Source organism: Patiria miniata, unplaced genomic scaffold, assembly GCF_015706575.1.
Source record: "Patiria miniata isolate m_02_andy unplaced genomic scaffold, ASM1570657v1 HiC_scaffold_6, whole genome shotgun sequence".
NCBI classification, from domain to species: domain Eukaryota; kingdom Metazoa; phylum Echinodermata; class Asteroidea; order Valvatida; family Asterinidae; genus Patiria; species Patiria miniata.
Genome location: NW_024037073.1, coordinates 15,280,180 through 15,299,259, shown reverse-complemented (window position 1 = coordinate 15,299,259; position 19,080 = coordinate 15,280,180). Strand labels below are relative to the sequence as shown.

The 19,080-nt window shown below is 40.3% G+C and overlaps 1 protein-coding gene across 1 annotated transcript in view; it reads left to right on the top strand.

Annotated features, from left to right (window-relative positions):
* The window catches only part of LOC119742958 (solute carrier family 2, facilitated glucose transporter member 3-like), a 48,554-nt gene that overhangs the window by 17,683 nt on the left and 11,791 nt on the right, over window positions 1-19,080 (top strand). The window contains exons 3-12 of the mRNA XM_038219245.1: window positions 1,297-1,457; window positions 2,381-2,505; window positions 3,561-3,701; window positions 5,397-5,534; window positions 7,298-7,485; window positions 9,084-9,194; window positions 10,508-10,609; window positions 11,105-11,180; window positions 12,506-12,633; window positions 13,855-14,016. Of these exons, the coding sequence (XP_038075173.1) occupies window positions 1,297-1,457; window positions 2,381-2,505; window positions 3,561-3,701; window positions 5,397-5,534; window positions 7,298-7,485; window positions 9,084-9,194; window positions 10,508-10,609; window positions 11,105-11,180; window positions 12,506-12,633; window positions 13,855-14,016 (1,332 nt within the window). The remainder of the gene's footprint in view (window positions 1-1,296; window positions 1,458-2,380; window positions 2,506-3,560; window positions 3,702-5,396; window positions 5,535-7,297; window positions 7,486-9,083; window positions 9,195-10,507; window positions 10,610-11,104; window positions 11,181-12,505; window positions 12,634-13,854; window positions 14,017-19,080) is intronic.

Sequence of the window (19,080 nt, the reverse complement as noted above, 5' to 3'; positions counted from 1 at the left end):
CCCAACCAGCCAAACTCCAACGCCAGGGTTTGTTAGGATGAGTACTGCACTTGTAAACTGATTGATTGTGCTTTACTTCAAATATGGCGTATCTCAAATACCAACTGTTTATCTGCACAGATTGCCATATGGTGATGGGATTTGCAAGGATGAGGAAATCAGCCATCATTCTGACCTTTTTATGTCTTTCAGCTATCAAAATTTGAGTAAGAGATATAAAATAAATCATTCAGTTTTTTACCCAGTTTTCATATAAAAGAACAGTCATGTTTAGAAACTTTTATGCCTATAGCAGGATCAATCTACATGTAGCTAGAATTACCTCAGCCCTATATATTTTATCATTGGGTTGCAGCCCTACAACCCAATGATAAAACAATTAATATAGGGCTGATGTAACTCCAGCTAGGATCAATCACCTTTTTGGTTGGGAATCATACAGACATGACAGATAGTTCCCTAATTATAAGATGCCATGTTGCTTAATTTTGTGGAAAGAGAGCATGGTTTTGAATTAACTTGAGTAACTCCAGCTGACATGCTGATTAGCATGTAAGCAGGAGTTACTCAAGCTATACATGTAGGCTAGTTGTGAAATATGAATGTCATTGTACAGACTTGTAGTTGTATTTGTAAAACAAAAACATGATTGATGTTTATTATAGGTGTCTTAAATTTAACTACACAATGCCAAAAAGTACTCGCCTACCCATCCTACTAATAGCAAAAACAATATTTTTCTTAGCCAAAGTCATAAAGCCGCCTTTACGATCTCTATTTTACGACATAAAAACCTACCTGGCCTGTGGTCCGGTACTGGCATGACTGGTAGTGCCAGACGGTAGACCCGTAAACATGGTAGTTTTTAACCGCCCGTATTTACGGACATGACGGGCCTAGGCCTGAGCATACTCGGCCTTGTTTTCTTGGACAATCTTTTTCTCCTCTTCAAAAGGTTCGTCCCTGTAAACGGTTAAGTTACACCGGTACATGTATCTTCACAAACTCGGCTAACGCACGTCCTGTTCACGGGCGCCGCCATGTTCCGTCCTTGCCCTTCGCGTACCCCGGTGAAACAACACGATTTCATAAATCGGCTACGAAGAGCTGATTCGAGGTTGCAACTACTGCCCTCTATCGGCGGTACAACGAAACCGTTACAGATGCCCATGGTGATTTATAAAAATGTCTTCTTGGCTTGCTTGGTGTTTATCCTAAGAAGCAGCAGATGTAGCGTTGTTTCAAAAGATTATATTTTTGTCCCCGAAAAGTAAAGAATGTGAGGATTTATTGCAGGTGATCCAAGGTTTCTTCAATGAGACGGAAGAGAGGCGAAGCGGCAATGCCATGCCCGATGACAAGAACGATTTCCTCTTCGCCACAGCGGTGGCCATCTTTGCTGCCGGGGGTATGGTGGGATCCCTGGTAGCTGGCCCATTGGCTGATCGGTTTGGCAGGTAGGCGTGGCTTTTGTTTGTTTTTGCATGGCCTAGTTAAGTTCTGGCATTCCAGAGTCTCACTTTGGGTAAATCAATCCCAAAATCTGACGTGTGAAAAAGTTAAGAGCGATTAGAAGTTAATACCAATCAAATTAGGCTTTGCCCTTCACCGACTTATAAACACTGTATTCTCAGTGTGGTACCTAACAACCTAATCTGATTTACATCACCCCGAATGATACCAATTCTTCATTGAACATGTTCAATAAATGAAACATGGGCTGGAGTAATTTAGTATGATTCAAGAATGTCCGTCCATGTTATGAACATTAGGCCAAAAAAAAAAGGTCTCCAGTTTCTGGTATGGAGCTTGCCCAAAAAGTGGTGCGGCGACGCGGCTTTTTTTTTTTTTTACCTGATTGTTTTTGCTTCAAATGTGTGCTGATGACTGCAAATTGTGCCCGACTAAACTTAGTGCAAATATATGGGAGTCCAGAGAAGCCACATAAAGCTTATTCTCGACCATAACCCAATCTAAAAACACGTTAAAATTGTGCAGCAGCAGGATTCCAGTCAAACCAGTGAGTTTGGCGGTTTTGAGACATCATCTTTCAGTGAAAAAAAAACTTTTTCATTTTGCCGACGCGCATGGCTACGGCGACGCGCGCGCATACCAGGAACCGGATACTTTTTTTTTTTGCCTTATCCTTCATTTCATCTTAAAGATGGCCTAGTAATTTCCTACAGATCCAGTGATTCAGCTTACCTTTTTATCAGTGCAATCATTAATAATACATGTGTCTAAGTAAAAACAAAAATTAGCAAAATAACTGCTTCGAAATCCATCTCCCATGTCTCACCCATAAACTAATCAGTTGTAGTCTTGTTCTTCAAAGTTAAAGGGACTTCATAGAAACAAGTGTTTCCATTATTCATTTCAGGAAGGGGACCCTGTTATTGAATAACTTCATCGCTCTAGCGGCAGCGTTACTGATGGGTCTGAGTAAAGTGGCCTGGTCTTATGAGATGCTGATTATTGGCAGGACGATAGTCGGCCTGAACTGTGGTAAGGTGATGGATCAGAGGGAGCAGGAAATAGGAGCCAGGATTTTGATTACAAAAAGAGGGGGGGGGGGGGGTTCCACATTAATTAACTGCAACTGCGTATTTTACGCAATCAATCATGCATTGCGCAGTGTTGAAAATGTTCCAAATACACGCGTTTGTTGCTCGAAGTGTGTTCGAAAGAGGACGTAGCCGATGCGCGTTATGCAAGTTGATGCTCAAAATCAGAGATGCCACTTTTCAGGTTTTAACCTGAATTCAGGTTTTTTTCAAAGAATGTGACAAATTAAAAGTGCTGGATTTGGTCTGAAACATCTAGAAAACACATTTTTGAAAGGGGGTAAGGGTAGTTTCAGGTTTTTTAGTAGTGTTCAGGCTTTTTATTGATATATTGGTGGCATCTCTGCAAAATGCCAATGAACGTGGCTGGTCTGTAGGAAATGATGTCATTTGAGAGAGACCTACACGTATAGCGGTAGGGTTCGATATAGCGTTGTTTTACTGAAATTTAAAGAACAGCTACATGTACAATGAAGGCTGTGGCTAATATTTGATTGATTTTAAAGAAGTTTTATCTACATGTATGTAAATGCCCCTCTCAAGTCTTGCACAATAATGGCTTTCAGCAAAAGTGTTGCATTTGACAAGCAATGACAAACAATAAAACTGCTCAACTGACCTTTCCTCATCTTCTCAAGCCAGGTAATAGTTTCCTCATATCCTTGAGACATTTTTTATAGATATTTGAATCGGAAAAAAAATGGGACAGTCTGGCGATGATCGAATATTGGAATAGTCAACAAACATCAGGTGACTTTTTATGCTGAGGCAGATGTCAAACTGAAGTTTCTGTCTTGAATGAGTAACACAGTTTTGTCATGAAAAAGGAAATTCGCATGTATCGTAAAACGCCCCAAAGCACCTACACAAGCTTACAGTTTAAAAATGGCAAAACGAAGTTCACAAATTTAGAGTTAAATCGAACACAAAGGAACATTTCAATGATTACATTAAAAAAATTAATATTACATGAGCCCTTTAACTTTCTGTCACTAGGTATAAATACCGGCATTGTTCCCATGTACCTATCCGAAGTCTCCCCGTTCAATCTACGAGGGGCCATCAGCGTCATGAACCAGCTCGGTGTCACGATCGGGATTCTCTTGTCCCAGATCCTTGGTCTCCCTGTTCTCCTGGGTAAGAGCACTTCCATTTATAATTGCCCTGATTTCTTCCCTTTTTTAACTTACATAAATAAAAACAAGATTTGTAAAGCGCCATTCCATCTAGATCATGGCGCTAAAGCAACACAAGATAATGAAAACAGACATATTAACATGAAATTGGAAACAGGTGAGCTTTTAAGTGTTTTCTGAGTGATGAAATAGTCTCCTGTGATCTGATGCTTGAGGGTATGGTGTTCCAGAGCTTAGGGCCGGCAATAACGAAGGCACGGTCAGTGGAGGTGTCCTTGAATCTCGATCTGCACCGACAATAGTGTGCCATCATTACTGGAACGAAGGCCAGGTCGGCCAGATACGTTGAGCTGGATGAGGCGGTTAAGGTACTGAGGAGCTGTGTGATGGAGGCATTTGAAGATGAGGAGGGCTATCTTGAATTCAATTCTTTGCCGGATGGGAAGCCAGTGAAGTTGAGTAAGTAGTGGGGAAGCCGATTCACGCCTGTCAGCGGTAAATAAAAGGCATACAGCATGGTTTTGTAGTCGTTGAAGTTTATCCAGACCTGACTCAGTGATACCATATAGTAGAGAGTTACCATAATCGAGACGGGACAGAACTAATGCACGGAATACGTGGTGACAAGTTTCAAAATCCAGGAACCAGCGAATTTGTGAGGTGTTGCTACCGTAAGTAGAAAGGAATACTGCGGTTGAGGTTGAGAACATGACTTGACATTGACATGGTTGATTCAAAATGAACTTCAAGATTGCGGACGGCTTGCGATGGCATGATGATATTGTCCCCTATTTTCGGAGTAATGGGAGGTAAATTGCGGAGTGTGTGTGTTGAGGCCGCTACCAGAAATTCAGTCTTTTTAGGGGGGGTGAGTATTGTGTCTTGTATTCGTTGGAATAGTCGTGATCACTCGGAGGTTATTGGTTCACGTGGAGTGCTGTGGTCTCGTGGTTAAGGGCATTGGATTTGTGGTCTGCGGGTAAAGCTGCAGGTTGTGGGTTCGAGTCAAGCCTGGGGTTATGTGTGTGCCCTTGGGCAAGGGACTTTGTCACTCATTGCTCCTCTCTACCCCGGAGTAAATCGGAACCTGTGAAGGCAGAGATGGTTATTGTGATTGAATTAGCTTCCTTGCGCCTAACAGGCTGCATCGAGCTGCATACTCCCCACTCCCCAAGGGAGCTGAGATGGTATTTGGAATGTTTCTCGGGCCACATGAGCAGGGGTAATAATGATGTAGCGCGTTGAGCACCAGTCCTGGTGGATACGTGCGCTTTATAAATACCCACTATTATGTTATTATTATTCACGTAAGCAGTTTAAGATCAGATTTATTTATTGCAAAGTTGGAAACAACTTTGATCGTTTGGTCTTATTTGTATTCCAACCTCTTCTCAAATGTTGTTACCTACACTTTTCAATGTAAACCACAATTTCTACTTTTTCTCCCAATTTTGCAGTTTGTTAGATTTTTAAACTATCACTTTTAACTATCACTGCAAGTATAGGTGATTTGTGGTCAGTTTGTTTCCAAAGGTTTTATTCCAACATCTGCCATTCACGAAAAACGTTTGGGTGTCTCACCATCATGACGTGAACTACAAGTTGTACCTCTTTCTGTCTATTTTGCAGCCTGTTTGTCAATTTGTTCACATTTGTGAACAAATTTGTTCATAATTTGCTTTAATTATCTGTACAGGTACGGACGATCTGTGGTCAGTGTGCCTGGGTTTCGCCGCAGTGCCCGCCGTTTTCCAGCTTCTGTCCCTGCCCTTCTGTCCCGAGAGTCCACGCTATTTACTCATCATCAAAGACAAGCAGAAAAACGCTGAGAAAGGTCAGTTGCCATGCCTGGAAAAAAGCTGTTGGAATTGTCCCGTGCTAGCAGTACCCAGTACTTGTTGAATCAAGATTTGAAAAAATTTCAATGGACTCTAGTGCACAAGTACCCCCTCAACGGCTACAATTGGAGAGTTTGGGGAGACAACAGGGAGGGTCATTGGGCTGTGGTCCCATGGTTACGATGTTCGACGCGTGTGCCATGGTACATGGGTTCGAATCCTGACCGTGGGAACATGGTGCTTGTGCTCTTGAGCAAGGCACTTTACAATTATTGCTTCGTCCTTCGGGTGGGACGTAAAGCCTTAGGTCTCGTGACTTGTGTAATGCACGTTAAAGAACCCAGTAACACTTACCGCTAAGAGAAGGGGTTCGCCCTGGTGTTTCTGGCAGTGGTTGCAATATGCGCCGCAGCACCTTGTAAACCTTTATAAGGTGCTACATAATGGGTCTCATATTTCGCATAAACTTCCTTTACCTGTCTTTATTAATAGACATAATTTCCAGCGCCTTGAGTACCTACATTGTGTAATTGTTGGTAGATACGCGCGCTATATAGGACTCCGGTATTACATTTGAATGCATTGCAGACAGTGCATGATGCTGCGAGTTTATAGGCATTCAGAATTAAAATTAGTCATGCATATCTCCCCAACTCCATCAAAATCCGTCCCCCCATTTTGATGGATTTTGGGGGTTTGGTTTTGCATGCAGGTTTGACTAAATATTATGGAATATGACAGATTTAGGCCTGGAGGCCTATTAAAAGCAAAGCATGCATTTGGAAGCAGTGTGATTGATGGATTTTGGTGGACTTGGTCCGGTTAGTTAAAGACAGTTACGTACCAGGGAGTACATGTACATAGTGTATGTAAGTCAATAAAACATGTACATAAAGTCAATAAAACAGTCTACTTTCAGTCACTACATGTACATCATGACTTACACCAGCTGCCTATAATGATTGAATACATATTTACATTATCACTTGTTGAGTTAGTGACAGATTTTTTTAATGAAATGTTTCATAATTATGAAGTTGCACAGCATGATAGCATTGAACTAGCCCAGTAAAATGTAGTGCGGCGATCGGTATGGGGCGCTGGAGTGTTTTGAAATAAACATATTATAATCTGAAAGGGCTTTAACCAGCTAAAAGGATGGGAACAACGAACCACCTTCTACACAAACGTTACCGTGGACAAAAAAGAGTGACAGCTGACAATAATAGGCAGCAGCTTTACGATAAAATAACATCAAAGTCATGTGTGTATGTGTTTTTGAATATTCAAACAGGCAAAAAGCTATTCGTAGATTAGGGCCAAGTTCGCGCAAGGACTATAGTTGACCAATGGTTAAACTAACGTTTGCCCGAACTCTGTCTATTCAACGGTGGTTGACTATGCTAGTCGACTATTTGGAACCAGCCTACTGGGGTTGGTTGCTTCGCTGGTAACCATAGCTGCGCGCATTCATAACGCTAGCAGAGAGCCAGGATCCAGAAGTTTTGCGATGACATTTTGACCAGCGTTTGACTAAAGACGTTCGCACGTTGCTATCAGTGCGCAGGCGTAAGGTACGTCACAAATCAACCACTAGTCGACTAATGGTCCTTGCCCGAACTTGGCCTAGGTTGATGATCAAATATACAATTTTTCAGTTTATTTGCGACAGCCCTAATATATAAATGAAATTATTCAAACAGCTTTCTTTTCAAACCATATCGCTCTCTCTCTGTCTTTCTTTGTCTAATTCATGCAGCCTTGGTGTGGCTGCGACGCGACACCCAGATCACGGACGAGATTGCCGAGATGCGGCGAGAGCACGCGGAGGAGCAGAAGGAGGAACGCATCAGCGTCTTGCAGCTCTTCAAGCGCAGCTCACTGCGCCGGCCGCTCTTCATCAGCGTCATCATGCAGTTGTCGCAGCAACTGTCTGGCATCACTGCGGTAAGCCGGGGAGTTTATTTTTACCCTCACGAAATGACGCGTCAGTATTATTGCACTGCTTAACAATTATTGGAAGAGATGCTATAACTTATGGTTCCGTGCGCAAGTATCCCCTAAATGGTAAGAAAGGGAGAGTTTGGGAGAGCACTAGGAGAGACATTCCAACGCTTTGCCGGTGACACCTAGCCTGACGCTCCAGGAAGACAGTTTGGCTTTATGCACATTTGGAATAAAATTACTTTTGTATACTTCATCAGATTACCCACACTCAGTATGTCCCGTCCAGCTGGTGGCTCTCGAAAGTAGTAAGCACACACAGTGCCTGTACCAGAAATCGGACTAGACAAGCTGAAGCTTGTGCATGTAATTGAAGGGAAGATACAACATTTGCAAACATCAAAAAACGAAATGATCAAATTATAACGAAATACCTTACTGGATTGTAAGGCATTGACAGTCTAAAGCATCCTGTAAAATCATGTATCCTGATGTGCTGACATTTTTAAGAAAATTTGTATTTTTCCAACGCTGGTCGGCCGACCAGCGTTGGAGAATACTGGCTTTTTTTCAAAAAACCGCTCCGAAATTTTCATAACAGTTGTTCCGCATTTTTCTTTGCAATTGATTACACACCTGTGAAGGGCTACAAGCCCGCCAGACTGATTCTCTGGCCTTACAATCCCCCAAAGTCTATACATTTCTCTGTTTCATCTTAAGTGAAGTCAGGGAACCAGACTACAAGAACATGATTGGTTTTCTTGGTTTTTCCAGCATCTACATGTACAAGCCCAAAACGTGAAACAAGTCAGTTTAGCAATATTTGCTGTAACATACTAATCCTCCAAATACATTTTTGTCTGAAAATTGGAGCAAAAGCAAATGTTGTACATTCTCTTTAAATTTCTATTTCAATTAAATGCTGCCCCTTAATGAATCAGATTTTAAGGCTTGCATGGTGGAGTCTAGTCTATGTAATAGATCATGGCGAAGCGATTTGACGTCACGATTTAGTAAAGGCGACTCCAATTGGCTGATCGGGATCGCATAAATCTGCATAATTAGATTTATCAGACGTTATACAGGAGACTGGGCTTTGTAGATAATGGTTGACAATCAGACTAGGTGGAGTCGGCGAAAAAGTGGAAGTTTATTCTCCATTTAGCTTATTGTTTACAGTCTGTGTGAAATGGAAAGAAGTTTGGTCTGTTTGCAGAAAATTGTGTCTTAAGAGCTTCATGAAACTGGACCAATTGGCCAAGCAATATTGCTCGGAAAAGTGTTTGGCTAATAAAAATATGTTTGCAATATATACATTAAGAAACGTAGCGGCTGACAACGTTTTGTTGCATATATTTTTTTTAAATTTTGATGAAAACAATCTTTGAACTAGTGACAGGCAAGATGCACCACTTGCCATTTTGGCTTGCTATAATTTGGCTACTACTCAAATCTCTCTTTGCAAAAGCACAGAGAGATAAAATGCTTCGTACAGAAATTAGTAAGCTGCTTCGTACATTTGAATTGAGCTTATTCTTTTCCCACCTGAACTTCCGCCATTAGTTGCATTAGCAAAATTTTTTTGTTTAATCATTTTGCAGGTTCTTTACTACTCCTCGCTGATTTTTGTCGCTGCCGGCGTGTCTGAAGACAACGCGAAATACGCCACCCTGAGCACAGGGGCTGTCATGGTCATCATGACTATTGTCAGTGTAAGTATTGTCGTCTGAACCATTTTAAATCTATAACTCATTCGGTCAGGTTTTTTTTTAGGGACTTTCCAAATGTAAAATTAAACTTGCATCACTAGTGCTCTTCAACAAAATCTAAAATTTGTTTTCCCTTAACACTAACTCCCTAGACATGTTTGCTAGGATGCGACCTCAGTCCTGCAAAGTCTTCCAATTGCCTACATGTAAAAAAGTGTGTACAGCCTCAATCCTGTAAAATCCTGCATTGTTTCTTGAATGTGGTATTTGAAGGGGTGACCACTGCCTCAATCCTGCAAAAATTATCAAGTAAAATGAGCAAACATTCTGCATAGTAAGGATATCTCAGTGCTGAAGAATTTGGTGTGTCTTCCACGCTTATTATTCATAGTAGCTTCCTTCTTTAATAGTAATGTTTAAGAGGTTGTGGAATGCTGAAAGTCGTTTTGCTTTTTATATTTTTTTATTGCAGAGTAGACCCATATATATATCATACTGACAAAGTCCCATTCTTTTGTAATGTGCGTTTATATGTTTATAAAACTGAAATTCATCGAGTAATTTGTTGGTCGGCAAGCGCATAATTGAAATCCACAGTCGTCGGGTTCTTCGTAAATGAGAAAAATCGTGACGCAATAAACAGGACTCGTTTATACTACGCTGCATCGGGAGTCCTGTTTATTACGTCACGATTTACTATGTTTTGTTTGCTGCCCCCAACGACGACTTTTACACAAATTGCATGTTCGGGTCGAAACAGGACCTGAAAAACAGCTCTCAAAAGTACCTTTTGTACTCATTTCATGACAGACACAATAGTCGTTTTTATTTCATCACACCTTAGGCTACATACGGTATACCCGCAAAATGACGGAAATGTCTTCGAGCATTCCACAACCTCTTTTATGCCATTTTTTTCTGTTTTTATGGGAATTAAGTAAACTACTCAAGAGTACTCGACTAGTCGCGAATAATTTCTCTGTGAGTACTCGAGTAGGAAAATCCACTTCTCCCCCAGGCCTTCTGCATATTACCTTTAAGTTTGAACTATCCCAACTAAAGTGTTCCAACTATAGTTTGGATGCGTATACTCCACCCTCACTTGTTGCACCTTCAAGGCAGTACTAATTTGCAAGCCATGCCGTACGTACAAGTCAATCATAGTTGGGCCGGCCCAGCTTGAAAACTTCCAACTTATGTTGGGATCGATGGTACAGTTGGCGTGTAACATTACCACTAACACTGACCACTATTACATGCAAATGCAATAAAACTTTGACTTGACGTTGAGCGTTTTGTCGCCCTCTATCGTTCAGGTACCCCTAATGGATCGCAGCGGTCGTCGCTTGTTGCACCTCGTTGGTCTGGGCATCATGGCAGTGTCAGCCGCCTTACTAACAATCTTTCTTTTTGTTAAGGTATGCTCCCTCCCCCCCCCCCCAAAAAAATCTACTTAACGCACCCCTTCCTTTCCCTGCCCATCCATACTCTCTTGTGTTAAAAAACATAGATGAACAAATGTGAAATATGTGATAGATCCAAAGTGATAGACAGATCCTTCAAATTGCCGTTTTGGGTTTTGTTGTGTATTTTTTTTCATTGGGGGGGGGGGGGGGGGAAGATGGTGGTTGTTCTCTAGTTCAATTGAGTTGAACAGGCCTTGCATGAAATTTGCCAGCCACAGTGGCAAAAAATCATCTAACAGTGAGAAGTTGATTTCCAGATATTTCTGAAACCTTTCAACAGCTTTCAATTACACACCCCAAAGGTTTGTCACCTTTGAAAAATGAATTACCCCTCAAACATTCAGTAGAGCCATGTCTTTCTGAGAAACATAATTTTTTTTTTTGCTTTGGTCATATAATTTTTATTATAATTTGTTTTTGTTTGTTGTTGTTATTTTACTCCTGAAGGAAACCTGGTCTCCTGCATCCTACATTAGCGTTGTCTGTGTTATGTTCTTCACGTTAGGATTTGCCATAGGGCCAGGTAAAATGAAAATTATGTTTGTTGTAGTCTTCTCTTTTGCTTTGGCATTGTAAAGATAATAACTGCTTCATGACTTTCTCCGTCAGGTAAAACTTGTAAAATCTGCTGCCAGTATAGGGCACTTTCTTGTGGCAGAAAAGTTTGGTTCTTGGTTAGTTCTTCTCCTAAATACTCCACAGGGGAGGTTTAACAGGAGGCCAGAAACACCGGGGCAAACCCCTTCTCTTAGTGATAAGTATCACTGGGTTCTTTTGCGTGCATTGCATTACACAACACACGGGACCTACGAGCATTTGAAGGACGCAGAAATAATGGTTAAGTGCCTTGCAATTGCTCAAGGGCAGAAGTGTCCAGACCAGGGCTCGGACCCACGCAACTGTTGCCTCTGAAACACCAGAGCATGAGTCCAGTGCTCTTAAGTGCTAGGCCATGACTCTCCAAATACCGGGCGTATTCTGAGGTCTTTGAGGGTCAGAAAGTTTGAGGTTAAGGTGACCAACTCCTGCAGTTGTATCATCACAAGCCATTCACGACCTGTCCAGCTTCAAGAAATGTCAAGCTTTCCAAATGAATTGTCACAAATGTATTACTCTTTCAGTGTTTATCCTGGTTTTCGTTATTAACTTGTGATTTATTTATTTAAATCGGTTTAGTTATTAAATTATTGCTTTACAATTTTGCATTATTGGCTGCAAGACAAATAATTCTGTTCTCATGGGGTAGGCCAGCTGGTTTCTCCCCACGATCAGTATTAATAATGTAGGGACCGGGAGCCAGTCTGCTTGCAAAAAGAATCTGTTTGTCCCCAAAACAAAACCCTTTTTTTTCAGAGGTTTGCAGACTTCCAAAAAAATGGGGGGGGGGGGGGGAAATTAGGTTTTTAAGTTGGAATGTTTATTTATTTATGTATTTATTTATTTATTACTTTAACTGGGTAGCCCATTCAGTGGAATCCACTGGTCTCCCATGGGGCCCTGTAAAGAGAAGACAATGTGAAGAAAATATAGTTTAGATGTGGGAAGAAAACCCCAGACAAATATTCCGGGTAAAACCCACAGAATCAAGTAGGGGCTGATAACCCAATCCACATATTGGCCCACGCAGGAATCGAACCCGGGTCACAGTGGTGGAAGGTTAGGAAAGTACCGCTACGCCAACCTGACTAACATTACAAGTTGAAAATGTATTAAAAGAGAAAAAAAATGAAAATGTTGAAGGCTACAGGGAACGCAACTTTAGGCAGAGTCATGAAATTGGGATCGGATCAGCTTCTCTCGCGCTGGTCAAACCCAACGTGCCACTTACTTGATTCATTTTCTGAACAGGTTCCATACCTTGGCTGATTGTGGCCGAGCTGTTCTCCCAGGGCCCCAGACCGGCTGCCATCAGCATCGCGTTCTGCGTCAACTGGACGGCCAACTTTGCTGTGGGACTTCTCTTCCCAATCCTACAGGTAACACACAGTTGGCATGCTGGGGACAGTATACATGTCGTCACCGTTTTGACGTAGTGACGAATCCATCCAAAACCAAGATTTTCTGAAATCTGAGATTTTTGGATATTCTAACATTTCATGATGTCCTTTACACAACACAAACACAACATTCCATCGTTCGTTAACTACTCTAATTACACAAAGTATTGAAAATGCTACACACTGAGTTTTTCGTTCTGACGAAGTGACGAATCTCTGTTTGTCACTTTATAGTCTCATTGATTTTAGGCCAAAAAAAAAAAATATTCGGTCTCTGGTCAGACCAAAGTTCCGGAATTGACGTGGGGACGCGGCTTTTTTTTTTTTTTTTTGGCTTTTTTTTTTTTACTTCAAGCTTGGATTGTACTGACAAGGTGGGTACTATTTTGCTACTTGGTGTCCTCATGTACATTGGTGTCCTCCATAATTTGCCTTGGTGCTCTCGATCATTTGCCTTGGTGCAATTTCCCATTCCTTGGTGCTCTTTGGTAAAAAAAAATTGAGGAGGTGCGGCAATAGAGGGCGCTGTTGGAGCTACCGCGGAACATTTTGGGAAAAAAAGGATTGACGCGCATGATTAAAATCGACGCGCGCGCTGACCAGAGACCGACTTATTTTTTTTTTAGGCCTTACACGTGTGCTATATTTTGAATTATAAAGCCTCCATGATTTGCGTTTTGACGAAGTGACGAATCTTCGTTCTAAAATGTATACATTTTATATACGCGCACGCTGTGTACAAACATACATGTATGCCTCATTTTTGTGAAGAAGTAGATTTTCCGTGTTAACAAAGTGACAGATATCTTTAGTAATTAATAACTTCTAATTACATACGATTTTATGAACAGACATGACAGAGAGAATTGTTTTGGGCTATTTAAGTGCTGGGCTATTGTCTCAGTTATATATTTTTCAATTCTGGGGGAGAAATGTACACAAAAATGCAAATTGAAAAAAATCCACCAACTTCAAATGCAATTTTCTCAAAACTCTGTTGTGCATCTGCGTGCACAGATGCGTCACTTCCTCAAAACGGTGACGATTTAGTCTCTGGACAATCTAAGATGATTAATAATTTATTATTTTTTTTCCCAAATAATATTTTTCAGGAATCTTAATATGGGAACTTAAGTTGAGTTTAATCTGGTTAAATTGGTATTTGGCACTTTCGCTGGTGACCGGTAATTTCTTTCACAGAAAGCCCTGCAGAACTACGTCTTCATCATCTTCATCGTTCTTCTGGTCATCTTCTTCGTCTTCACCTTCTTTTTTGTGCCGGAGACCAAGAACAAGAGCTTTGAGGAAATCAGCGCATTGTTCAAGGACAAAAAAGACCATTACCAAGCGGAGGAAGCTGGAGTAAGTAACACGAGTTATCATGATAACGAAAAAGATGCTATTTAATTTATCCCTTTTCCCTCGTTCCCCAACATCTCAAGTGGAGATACTAACCCAGCTTCTTCCAGAATCTTTTAACCGTAACTCCTTGGGCTTTTTTTTAATTTGAGTGTTTCTGAATCTTTGAACTTACTCCACTCAGCAGGAAAACAATATCACATTCTTTTTGTACTAACTTTGGAAGGGCGCCAAGAACCATGTAAATGGCCTCTGTGCGCAAACGAGAGAGGGCGCTTTTTGATCTCTTTCAAGAGTCCCAGTGGAAGGGACGCAATGTGTGCGCATGCTGTTTCCTCCACATACATCATAGCACGGCTAATTTTATTCTACAGCGTGTGTCAATAAAAACGCAGGATTCAAAGCGATTTGTTTTCTGAGAAAATTATGCTACTGGTGTGCCTAATTTGATAAGGATTTGATTGTCCATAATTTCATCTTTGACAAGATTTTTGTTTGGTGGAATTTGGAATTTTGGTTCAAAAGTTATGACAAGTTTTGTGAAGCCCTTCTGAAGTGGGTTGGTCTGATTCAATGACCTTAACACAACGACCAGTTATGTACAATGCAGGTATGCATTGAAGACATTTAAACCAGAACAAAACTTTCTTTGAAACAACTGATGATAAGTATCACTTAGATTTAATAACTGGACTATCATTGTTTCAAAGCATCATGAATTGTTGACTAATAACATTGATTGTGGACTAAAGGATTATGTAAGCCTAATCCTGCCACACATGTCCTTCTTTGTGATCCACAAATACTTTCACCCGTACTGAATTCAAACCTTTCATTAGGTATGTGTGATTTCACAAATCAGACCAGCTTGGAATTTATAACCCTTCTTTAATGTACTCTATCTCTGGACAGAATTGTCCAAATGAGATGGGATAAAAAGCATAGTGAAGAGAAGGAAAGGTACTTTGAAAAGAGGGTTAACATTATGATGAATAGGGGTGGTTTATATTCTTAATATTTTTGTTTCTAATCCTGCGTTTTTATTGACACACGCTGTACATGTGCACTGAGCTGTAATGTCTTCGTGTGAGTGTCATGTGTCGTAGGCAATGCATTTAAATGTCTCTCCCAGTGGTCTCCCCCAACTCTCCCTTTCTTACCGTTGAGGGGGTACTTGTGCACAGAGCCAATCCACATAGTTTGGGGAATTCGCTCTTTTCACACTTCCGCCATGGGCATGCAGAGCCTCGATCTGGCAACTTTACACAATAAATACAGCCGGTTCAGTGATTCCCGTGTCGGGGTTCAGATCACTGAACCGGCTATTTTTATTGTGTAAAGTTGCCAGATCGAGGCTGTGCATGCCCAATGGCGGAGTGTGAAAAGAACGAATTCTGCAAAAAAGCTTACTACAGGTAGTACATTGTTGCTGTTCTTTCTGTTTCTATTCATACAAAAAGTCCAGTCGTAAGGTGGTAAAAGCTTGTGTGCAACAAACACATTTTCATGTTTTGCATGTTCAGAGCCAGGTGTCAATCGAAACGTCTCTTTGCAATGATTTTAACTGCTATACACTCCTGTGTGCTTAATTTTAACAGCTTCCGCTGTATTCAATAGTCCTAGAATTAATTAATTGGTGATTAGAATTTGCAGCATGTGAAATCAATATGCATGCTCTCAAACTGCATTTGCAGAAAAAAACTGTATCATTTAAAACTCGGCAACTAAGCGTTTATGTGTTCAGAAAGTGACATGAAAACCTTTGGTATTATCTTACCCACTGGACTTTTTTGGTGATGGGGCCCTGTTTGCTATGTTATTGCACTACCATGTTTTATTTAAAGGTGTCTTGGATCATTTGCATTCATTTCCAAAAAATAACCCACTGAATCATTACCAAAAAAAGCATACTTGGAAATATCGTACTGGATTTAAACACCCCGTAAAATTATTCAGTCTGGCTTACTGTCATTTAGAAGAAATCAGAAAATCTAAGTCATTCCCAACAATCAGTCAATTGACTGATATTTGGAATGTTGTTGACGAAATTGTATTTCGGGATCAGAAAGTTTTGCATTGGTTTTCACTGTTTTCTCGAAAAGTATAATATCCACTGAGTTGAAAGTGCAACAGTTAAGGTTTCGAACCTTTGCCTTTGGATTTTGAGTGGTGTTATTATTGGAAACGAACAAGATGCATGAAAAGCAAATGATCTGTTATGCCTTTAAATTCAAAGATTTCTGCAACTCTTGTAAGTTGCTTATCTGTCTCTGTTATTTTACGAGGCATTTTTCGAACAGTCAATTTGTGCACATCATGCCATCCAAGTTTTGATCTGTACATACAACAAAAATGCGGGTAATTTTAATATATACTTATACATAGTTCATTTAATGGTCCAGTACCACTCTAGGTCTAATATTAACTATTTCGTAGAAAAAGAAATTGACAATTCTTTAGTATGGATTGCTGATATGTAACATCTAAACTGTAGATAGCGTATTGATCATTAGCAATGATAAAAACAAAATTGGTTCTCAGGAACTAGAAATTACAATTCAAACTCATGCTGCATATTTGTAAATATTTTGAGAATGTGTGCTAAAACAATCTTATGACTCATAAAATTCTAATTAGGTTTCATTAATTAGTAAATTTCTCTTTCGGTCATGAAACAGTTTTCCTTTTTTTTTCCTATTGGATATTCTGAGCTGGTATTTTTTTTTTTTTTTTTACATTTGTGATACGATCAAGCTAAATGAGTCGTTTGTCGGGAACTTTCATTTGGAGATTCAGGCCAAAATAGGGCCACGTGCATCACTTAATCACACCTTTTGGTGTTCCGACTTCCATAATTTTTAAACTAAAGATGGTATCAGCATGCGGTTTTCACATCAGTAATGCTCAGATTGTGCTCTTTTAAAAACTGTAAAAAAAAAAAAATTGACCAAGGTCGCCAAACGATTCATTTTTTAGCTTGATCGCATCACGTTTGCTGCACAAAAGAATTAAGGCCCAAAAGCGTAATACCATACAGCTTCAGAACATTTCTTATTTAAATTGTCCGTTCCTTTCCACAACCAACTACCCTGAAGTATTAACATAATATATTGTACAGACACAATTTATATAAACTGTCTTTTTATATTGGAATTGCAGATTAATATTCAAAAATCTTTTCATACACTAATAGTGGTGGGATTTAAATCCGGATTTTTCATATTCGGTTTGTATTCAGTTTCAATTTTAGAAACCGGATATTCGAAACCGACCTTGAACAGAAATTAAGCCTACCGTTTTTGTGACACAAACTGAAGAACACAACTGGAACATCCCCTAATTTTCTCTATGGTCTCTGATTGTAACTGCATTCACTTGCTAGTGGTCTTCTTGGTACATGAATAGCCTGCCCACTCGACGTATCAGAGAGTTCCCATCCATTGTTTTAACGTTACAGCTCTGGAGTGTTTTTATGAAGGCCAAGTGGTCATTGAATCCTGCAAACTATACCCAGTCATTGGGAGGGCATTTCATGTGGAACCTCGCTCGCCACTTTTTGTTGTGCATGACTGTGAGCTGGATGGGAAATTTCGGTGAAATCAGATTACCGTTATTCAGTTCGGAAAAAAATTAGGATAACCGGATTTAGAAATCTCCGATTTCTCCCACCACTATACTTTTCAGTTCTTCAGCAATGCCTGATGAGCTTCTTGGATCTATTTTTTTGGAGACTTTTTTTTAAAGGCTTTATATTAACATTTATTTTCTATTAACCCATGTGTATATTGAAGCTTTGTACCCATGCTACCCATGGGACCTGCTGCACAGGCCAAAAACACAATGTTTCTACTTGTAACTTTATCGTTTCGGTTTGCGGTAACACCGTGTGGTAATAACTACTGCTTAGAAGATATTTAGTTCTGAAAAGAACTTGTCCAGCTTATTATCAACTTTTGCTATTTTTGTTCTGATAAGAACAGTCCTGCTTTAAGTTCTAAAAGAACTTGTTGTTGGTCTCAACGTTTCGACTAGCCTGCTCTAGCCATCGTCAGGAGACAGTCTCCTGACAAACTTGAAGCAGGACTGTTCTTATCAGAACAAAAACTACATAGCAAAAGTTGATAATAAGCAGGACAAGTTCTTTTCAGAACTAAATATCTTCTAAGCAGTAGTTATTACCACATGGTGTTACCGCAAACGGAAACGATAAGTTTGATACTCCACCATGCAAAGCCTAAAATCATATACTTGTAACTTGTAACGGAATGCAGACAGGGAGAACTGCTAGAGAGCAATAACTGATTTTTTACAACTGTTGTATCTCTACAGTGTATCTTGCACGTCTCTCTGTGCTCGTTAGGCCTACATGTACACAATCAACTGTGTGGCCACGTGGTAATAACACGGGGAATTTCATTAAGAACATGTTCCATCACGCTCAGGACACTATTTATAGGACGTATTTTTTTAATGATATCCCCTAAAGATTACCACGAGAAAAACAAAAATAGCACTACCCCGGTATCTGTGGAACGGTCCATAGCCAGGGAGAACTAATTGTGGCCAGACATATTTTATCTTATGTTTGCTTCAAAATACAGTGCTCACCGTTTCGTTTAGCATTAAGGGGCCGACTGAATTATTTTTGCTTTTCTGTCGTGCTCTCTTGTGAAAAGACAAATTTATCTGAGAATGGCAATGCTTCAGCGTGTTTCTTTCAATGGAAAATGAAGGGGTTGTTATTTGGGCCACACAGAAAAAAGAAAGTGTATATGTGCTGCAGGTCCCACAGAGTTAATAGAGGCTTAACAACCCTGTTTTTTTTCTCACCTTATCTTGATGTTTACACTCGCGTATTTTGTACTCTAGTTGACTGCATGTTCTAACACAAATTTGCACTTGATTTTATTTTAATAGTGAATATTTAACAATTGTTGACTGCTGTGATGTGGAATGCACCATTTCTATGCCTGAGGGAGGCAAACATGTAGCACCTGAGGCAAAGCCGAGGGTGCTATATATGCGCTCGAGGGGGTAACAAACGACGTATCCCATGGAACAGCAGTC